We start from the raw sequence: 9,173 nt of genomic DNA on the forward strand, positions 1-9,173 counted from the left end.
GAACACTGAACCTGACACACTATGAATTTCAAGGGTCTTTGTATACTTTTGGTAAGTGTAGTAAGAGTAGACAAGTGTAGACTGAGTGGAGAGACATACTGAAGTAAATATTATTAATAATAATAAAAATACATATTAAGTGCAAACTAGTTTTTTTATTAACTATTAAAATAATGAAAAAATAAATAAAGTGAAACTACACCTGCTTCCTGACATGCAATAATACTTTCTTCATATTTTGCTCTTCTGTGATAAATTTTCACTTTGTTTGACTTAATATTTTACTCTAACCCAGACTGTATGGATCATAGACTCTTACGTAGTAATGTTAATATAAGTGAGCTATAAGAATTTAGAGCTGTTTGAAAAAATAAAACATTTTGTTTTGTTATTTTTTATTTTAACTCTTTTACTTACTCATCTGGTGTATATAGTACTGGCTTAAAAGTGTCATAAGATATGACATTGCTAAAAAGTACATTATTTTGTGTGTTGTATTTATGCTGTTTGTTAAAAACGGTCTGAAAAGCGAGGTGTGCTCTGATTGGCTAGCTATCCAGTGCATTGTGATTGGCCAGAAACCTCAAGCATGTGACTGAAATCAATCAGATTCAAGGATCAGAATTAACGGTTTTATATATATATATATATATATATATATACACACACATATATATATAATTCACAAGCCACTGTACCAGTTAACATCAGTTCAGTTGTAGAATCATTCGGTTTCAGGAAATTACACTGCATCCAGACTCAGATTAATTTTTACACTCGGTGTAAATATGAAGTGAACATCAAAGCTAGTGGTGATGTAAACCTGGGCATCATCTGCAAAGGTGTGGTACCCAAGACCATACTTCCTGATAATCTGCCCAAGTGAAAGCATATACAGCAGGAATTCTCAACTCTGGCCTTTGAGGTTCACTTTCCTGCAGAGCGTAGCGCAAACCTTAAAACACACCTGAAAAAGATAATCAAGGTCTTCAGGATTAATTTAAAGTTACTGGCACGTGAGTTTGATCAAGGTTGAAATGTAAACCCTGTAGGAAAGCGGACCCTCGAAGGCCAGAGGTGAAAACCCCTGATATAAGAGCTAAACAAAATTGGGCCCAATAGTGAACCCTGAGGAACACCTTGTCTAACAGGTAAGGTATCAGATCTAGAAGTTCCCATGCTTACAAACTGGGCATGATTGTTAAGATAGAAACCAAGCAAGAACTGTTTTAGAGAGACCCAGCCAACAAGACTGAAAACAAGTTCTCATTTTTTATAAATTTCAGTGAAACAAAAACTAATTCTCAGTTCAGTGACAAAAAAATAAAGAGACCCGAACAACTGTAAATATTTTGTACAAACTTTTATTTTGTAATTGTGGTAGAAATGTCTTCTACAATTGCCAGATTTCAATAAATAACTTTTAGTATGTGACATGACATTTCCCCAGAACCCCCTCCCACCCAGCGCCCCTCACAGAACTGCCTGAGAACAGCAGCATTGAGCCTCAAACCAGGCTGACTGAAATCTCCACCGGAGTGAAGAGAAAATAAGACAACAAACGCAACTCAAACATTTCCCTCAAGTCTTTCCCGAAGAGAATCGAGGCTTTACGTTCCCCCAACCTCATACAAAATGTCTGTTGTGTTCAATATGTACACCTAGAGAGGCGAGGGCACCATGCAACTCAAAACAGAGTCCAAACGATCTACAACTCGTCCTTGTCGCCCTGTTCCTCGCCCTCTTCTGGCGGTGGGCCGCCCGCGCTGCCATACAGCTTGCTTACGATGGGCTGCACGATTTCCTCCAGCTCCTTCTTCTTGGCCTGGAATTCCTCGATGTCTGCTTCCTGGTGAGACTCCAGCCACTCAATCTTTTCCTCTAAAGCCTTCTCAATGGCCTCCTTGTCTTCGGATGACAGTTTGCCGCCCAGCTTCTCCTTGTCCCCGATCTGGTTTTTAAGGGAGTAGGTGTAGCTCTCCAGCTCGTTGCGGGCGTCGATGCGCTCCTTCAGCTTCTTGTCTTCATCTGCGAATCGCTCGGCCTCGTTCACCATGCGCTCGATGTCCTCAGGCGTCAGCCGGTTCTGGTCGTTGGTGATCGTGATCTTGTTCTTGTTGCCCGTGCCCTTGTCCTCGGCGGTGACACGCAGGATGCCGTTGACGTCGATCTCGAAGGTGACCTCGATCTGAGGGACGCCGCGGGGAGCCGGAGGGATGCCGGTCAGGTCAAAGGTGCCCAGGAGGTGGTTATCTTTAGTCAGAGGACGCTCGCCTGGAAAGAGGAGTGAGAAATTAGAAATGGCTATAAACTAATCGAATAGAAATGGGGTCATAAATGTTTTGACACCAAGCGTCACTCACCTTCATAAACTTTGATGGTCACGGTTGGCTGGTTGTCAGAAGCGGTGGAGAAGATCTGGGATTTCTTGGTGGGCACAACGGTGTTCCTGGGAATCAGTTTGGTCATCACTCCTCCGACCGTCTCAATGCCAAGGGTCAAAGGGCAAACGTCCAGAAGCACCAGGTCACCTGTTCAACACATTTCAGTCATTAATCATCTCATAAAAGACTTGTGACTTATACAGCACAGATTCTGGTTTGTAGAGGGACTCACCAGTGGCTTCTTCTCCTGACAGGACTCCGGCCTGGACAGCAGCTCCGTAAGCCACGGCCTCGTCCGGGTTGATTCCTCTGGAAGGCTCCTTGCCGTTGAAGAACTCCTTCACCAGCTGCTGGATCTTGGGAATACGAGTGGAGCCACCGACCAGGACGATCTCATCGATGTCGGTCTTCTTCAGGTCAGAGTCTTCCAGAACCTTCTGCACTGGCTTCATGGTGGAGCGGAACAAGTCCTGCGAGAAGAAAAGCAAAAATCATGTTTATTTTCTTCCATGCATTGAACAGATACAGGCACAATCACTGATTCTCTAGTCTCTGGGAGTTCAATGCGGGATTCACAAAATGCTTGCTTTGTTGAACTGTAAACTCGAAGTTGTAGTTTTGTCAGGGTTTAGTTGGAAAAGCAGAGCGTCTCTTACCATGTTGAGCTCCTCAAACTTAGCACGGGTCAGCGTTTCGGAGAAGTCTTCACCCTCGAAGAAGGACTCGATCTCGATGCGAGCCTGATGCTGGGCGGACAGCGCTCTCTTGGCCTTCTCCACCTCACGACGCAGCTTCTGCACGGCACGGTGGTCCTTGCGCACGTCTTTGCCGGTCTTCTTCTTGTAGAGCTTGATGAAGTGCTCCATGACGCGTTGATCGAAGTCTTCTCCACCGAGGTGAGTGTCTCCATTGGTGGCCACCACCTCGAAGACGCCGTTATCGATGGTCAGCAAGGAAACGTCGAAGGTGCCTCCGCCCAGATCAAACACCAGGATGTTCTTCTCACCGTCCCTCTTGTCTAGACCATAAGCGATGGCAGCAGCGGTTCTGTGGAGATCAAGATGTCCAACAGGGTTATCATCAATTAAATCCATAAAAGAAAAAAGCTGAAGTAATGCTATACGTACGGCTCATTGATGATCCTCATGACGTTCAGTCCGGCGATGGTTCCTGCATCTTTGGTGGCCTGGCGCTGGGCATCATTGAAATAAGCGGGCACAGTGACCACAGCATGTGTGACCTTTAGAAGAACAGAAACGGATCAATGTTGAGTTTTACTGCAGTGCAACAGATGATGTGTTTTCTGTGTGTTGGAGATAAAACTTTACCTTCTTTCCAAGGTAAGCTTCTGCAGTCTCCTTCATTTTAGTCAGAACCATAGCAGAGATTTCCTCAGGGGCGAAAGTCTTCATCTGACCTGATCCGATGTCCAGCTGGATGTGAGGCTTGTTCTTCTTCTCAATAACCTGGAAGAGTCACAGCAGGTGTTTTAGTGTCCTCGTTGAATACAAAGAGACAAATACAGTTCAGACACAGGCTGGCAGACATGTGTACCTTAAAGGGGAAGTATTTAATGTCCTGCTGCACAGTCGAGTCGCCCCATGTGCGGCCGATTAACCTCTTGGCGTCAAAGACCGTGTTCTCGGGGTTAGAGGTCAGCTGGTTCTTCGCAGCATCTCCGATGAGTCTTTCACCTTCGGTGGTGAAGGCCACGTATGACGGAGTGATGCGGTTTCCCTGATCATTGGCGATGATCTCAACACGGCCGTTCTTGAACACTCCAACACTGGAGCAGATTAATATAGAATGAGCACACAAGAAATGGAAAACTTAATGTTTTTAAGCTCAGGATTATAAGAAAACGATAAACCGATTCAGTTAAAAAAAAAAATAAAGTCACCTTTAAAATACGGTGTAAAAATCTTATAAAAGAAATGTAAAACTGAACATTAGAAATCAATAATAAATATAGAATTATATAAATTTAAACCAAAATAGAGGAATAAATACTATAAATTTTATGTTTTTAAGGGACCATTATTATAAAATATATATATATATATATATATAAAAAAAAAATCTAAACTCATTCTCACCAGGAGTAGGTCGTCCCGAGGTCGATTCCAATCACTGTCCCAACACTATCCCTCTTGTCATCCTCTTCGGCAAACACGCTGCCGGCCACCAGCAGGAACAGGCAAAGCAATCGCATTTTGATGTTGATCTCGTGTCAAATGATATCTGAAAAGAGTACCTAAAAGATAAAAGGTCAGAGGTCAGAGCAGGTACATAATGAAGCACATTCGACTATAAAGCAATGCATTTTCATGCAAAAACTAATGAATGGAAAAATACTACACATCTTCTACATGGTTTAGAATGAAGCATTGAACCCAGCTGCAAATGCAGATCAAGCCATTTAAATAAAGAATGTGAAAATACAAATTAAGTATCTAATAAAGACCAATACAAACAATAAAAGATACTATAATGTCCAAAAAATAAATAAAATAAATAAATAAATAAAAAGTCTCCTGGTGCTGATCACAGATCATGAAAATCCGCATTTTGACCAATTACTTAAAATTATAATAAAAAGTAAAAAAAAATTAAATAAAAAAAAATTACTTAAGACGAAAACCTATTAAGACTTATCTTTTTTTTTTTTTTTTTTTTTAATTCGGCTAGTCTTCCAGCTAACGTAACTATCTAATGATGAATGAACAAGCAGCAAACAAGACACATTTTTAATTGCATTTACAAACACTTAAAAAAAAAAAAAAGGTTATTTTTAAATCTAACAATGTAAGCAACGTTCCTCAAGACTATCAAAACAGTTATAACGGTTGCTTTGATACAGCTTTTTATTACATAAACCAATTATATTAATAAATTAAATGAGATGACTTACCTGATAAGTGTAGTAATAAGCTCCGCTGTGCAGAATGTGGTTGCGGTCTGTATTTATATTTGTATTTGTCCTCTTCTCTCGATGCTTCTCGTGGTTTCTCTGAGTCTGAACTGTAACTCAGTGCGCTGCGCTCCGCTGTATATAAGCCGTCAGCGCTTCCCCGTCGTGGAGCCTCGCCATTGGTCGGAGCGCAGCTCGTTGGAAGGCGCTGATTGGTTGAGCGTTGCACGCTGGCTGATGCTGATTTGCACAGGTACAGTGCGGCCGATACGTCATCGATTGAGGCGAACTGTAACGATTTGATTGGTTTGCGTCAGTATCAGTTCAATAATTCGGAATATTTTTATTAAAATGTACAAAAACCCACTCATTCTTCACAGGTTTAAACACAGCATGTGTTTAACTCACATATACGTACACATTACATATCTCTTACATATATTCTCAAATACAATCATGTACAATATCCTCCTCTAATTTCAAAATAAATGAATGCATACATTTTTTTTGTCATTATAAATACACATTTGCCTATGAGACCATATATATATCCAGGAAAAAAGCTTATTTAGCTGATTAAGTGTTAATAGATAACCAGTGAGGGTCCATTGAGAACCAGTATGTGTGTTAAATGCATGCATGAATTTTTGGCACATTCACAGTGATATTGTTGTGGTTTTGTGACTCATTAGCAGAGCAACAACAAACCAGAAATGATCAGTTCTCATGTAATGATGCAAGGATAAGGAACAATCTCGCAATGCTTTTTTGGTATGATTTCTAAAATGTAGTTTGGCTGCTTTAAATGGTTATTCTTACATTATAGATTATGACTTCTTCATTTAATTTTCTGAAATGATTTAGCATATTTCAGTATAGCTTGAGTGTTATATTTTTATTTTGTATCTTTCATTTGCCAGTGTTGCTAATTAAAGGCATCATCATGTCATGCCTTTGATATTAGTGTGAGGAAATAATTCAGATTTTCAATCATGGGTGCCTTGTAATATATTATTTCAATCTGGAAATAGTGTCTCATTCAAAGTTACAAAAGGGTTGGAACAGAGTCTTTTAGTAATTCAGCATTTCATTTTATTTCAGAATAAAGTTAGGGTGATATTATGATATTATAGACACCTTCCTTCAGATGCTTTATAGAACAGATACAATGATCTATCAATAAAAATTAAATAAAACCTCAATATGTCAAACGTATATTAGCATAGTTAAATCACTGTATTATGAAACCATTGATATAACGACATACCAGATATTCTTGATATTGCCACTGAATGGTTAATTATACTCAACAGATTGCTCTTCAAACAAAAGGAAGAGGAAGTCAAGAGTAATAGAAATAAACAAAAGGTTTGTTGTGCCCTCATGCTGTGTCAAACACACTTGCTAATGTCATTTAGACACTATCAGTGATTGGAAAGTGTAAATCTGCATCATAAATGATCAGACTTCATGTAAATGATGACATTTTCACACTGAACTTGTGATTTTATTGTGTATTATGAAAATGTTGTAAATGCACAGCAATGAGCCAAAATTGTATTCATTTATAAATTAATGTTTACTTTTTCAATTTTTCTTATTATTAGTAATTATTATTATTAATTTAGTAATGAATGAAACAAGAAAATTAAAAATTTATATATTTTAGGTCATTTAACTTTATATATCTGTTAACACTTTACGATAAATTTCCATTAGTTAATGTTAGTTAATATATTAACTGACATGAATAAACAATGAACAATACATTTATTAAAGTATTTATTCATCTCTGTTAATGGAAATACAGTCATTCATTGTTAGTTCAAGTTAATTCACAGTGCTTTAACGTTAACAAGCACAGCTTTATATTTTTTATATTTAATCAAGATTAATAAATACCATAGAAGTGTTGTTCATTCTTAATTTATTTCAGCTAATGAACCTTATTGTAAAGTGTTACCATACATTATAGTATTTTTTTTTCAATAGTTGTAGGTTTATTTTATTTTTGTAATTTTTTGCATTTTTACTTTTTTAAATGGGGTGACCATATTTTCGTTTTCCAGAAAGAAGACAGTAGGTGTTTGGGGCGGGGGGCAGTGGTGTGGTTAGTTGGTGGTTAAAGTAATGCCATATCAAGACTCAAAATATGTAATTTCCACAACTAAAAAAACATATTTTACAGTCTGTATTGCATATTGATTATAAACACAGTAAAAAAAAAAAATAAAAAAAAAAACCTTGCTAGTGGCCCTTGTTCACAAAACATAACTGCTTAGTTTCATCATAGGTAGAATGCAAAATTAATTCATGCTACTTTTTAAACCTTTAACCCACAGGTGAAAATCAACTCATGGCAACAGTTTAAAAGTAGCCCTATTCCATCTCCACTAGATGTCACCCTTTTGTACAATGCGCAATGTTACAATGGAAAGCCTGTTACATCACATTTGTTCATGCTTCCGCTATTTCTGAATCCTCTAACTGTCTAGCCAAGGCCAAAGAAACCATTCAAGAACTTTCAAAAAATATATCTAAATTCCGGCCTATGCTCTCAATGTCAAATGCAGAAATGTTAATCCATGCATTTATGACCTCAAGGTTAGATTATTGTAATGCTTTATTGGGTGGTTGTTCTGCACGCTTGGTAAACAAACTACAGCTAGTCCAAAATACAGCAGCAAGAGTTCTTACTAGAACCAGGAAGTATGACCATATTAGCCCGGTCCTGTCCACACTGCACTGGCTCCCTATCAAACATCGTATAGATTTTAAAATATTGCTTATTACTTATAAAGCCCTGAATGGTTTAGCACCTCAGTATTTGAATGAGCTCCTTTTACATTATACTCCTCTACGTCCGCTACGTTCTCAAAACTCAGGCAATTTGATAATACCTAGAATATCAAAATCAACTGCGGGCGGCAGATCCTTTTCCTATTTGGCTCCTAAACTCTGGATTAACCTACCTAACATTGTTCGGGAGGCAGACACACTCTTGCAGTTTAAATCTAGATTAAAGACCCATCTCTTTAACCTGGCTTACACATAACATACTAATATGCTTTTAATATCCAAATCCGTTAAAGGATTTTTAGGCTGCATTATTATTAGTTATTATTAATATTATAACGGTATTATTAATCTGTTTCGCTTTTATTCCGAGGTCACCAGATCCAGTATGTATCCAGACCAGATGGTGGACCAGAACCTGAATTCAATGATGAACTGCCTTTAACTGTCATTTTGCATTATTGACAAACTGTTTTTCTAATTAATGTTGTTCAGTTTCTTTGACGCAATCTTTTTTGTTTAAAGCGCTATATAAATAAAGGTGACTTGACTTGAGGTTGTGTTATGAATCTGGTCCCTGTCATTCCTCCCGTTCACTTTCAGATGCCATCTCCTTATTCTTCCGGTCTCCAATTCACTCAATCCCCAATCTAGAAATTAATTACAGACACACCTGTTTCCCATCAGTGGATTTAAAAAAAAATGCAACAGCAGTGTCAACAGCATAGCAGTGATTGTAAAATAAATGTTTTCTGAAAGACAAAACTTAGTGATCATGTGGACAGAGAAGAGAAGTGGTCCAAGCACTGAGCCTTGATGTACCCCAGTAGCTAGATGTTGCGACTTGGACACCTAACCTCTCCAAGATACCTTGAAGGACCTATGTGAGAGGTAATACTTTAACTGCTGGAGTGCAGTTCCTGAGATGCCAATGGATGCATGCAGATACATTCGTTTTAAAACATAGGACAAGATGTTATAAGTCCCCACCACACTAGTTGGATATAAAGTTGCCACCACCATCAAATGTTCTGGGCCACCAGCAGATGAAATAGAACCAATCTTCAGCTGTGTTCCTTTGC

The 9,173-nt window shown here is 38.5% G+C and overlaps 1 protein-coding gene across 1 annotated transcript; it reads right to left on the reverse strand.

The window, feature by feature from the left end:
- Positions 1-1,348: 1,348 nt before the first annotated feature.
- LOC128014921 (endoplasmic reticulum chaperone BiP-like) lies at positions 1,349-5,451 on the reverse strand. The gene is made up of 9 exons (XM_052598633.1): positions 5,296-5,451; positions 4,481-4,638; positions 3,939-4,170; positions 3,713-3,850; positions 3,512-3,624; positions 3,041-3,431; positions 2,617-2,854; positions 2,364-2,531; positions 1,349-2,274 (listed from the first exon to the last, which is right to left on the reverse strand). Exons 2-9 carry the CDS (start codon positions 4,594-4,596, stop codon positions 1,709-1,711), a joined length of 1,962 nt encoding a protein of 653 aa, XP_052454593.1. The 5' UTR covers positions 4,597-4,638; positions 5,296-5,451; the 3' UTR covers positions 1,349-1,708.
- Positions 5,452-9,173: the final 3,722 nt, after the last annotated feature.

Source organism: Carassius gibelio, chromosome A5, assembly GCF_023724105.1.
Source record: "Carassius gibelio isolate Cgi1373 ecotype wild population from Czech Republic chromosome A5, carGib1.2-hapl.c, whole genome shotgun sequence".
NCBI lineage: Eukaryota > Metazoa > Chordata > Actinopteri > Cypriniformes > Cyprinidae > Carassius > Carassius gibelio.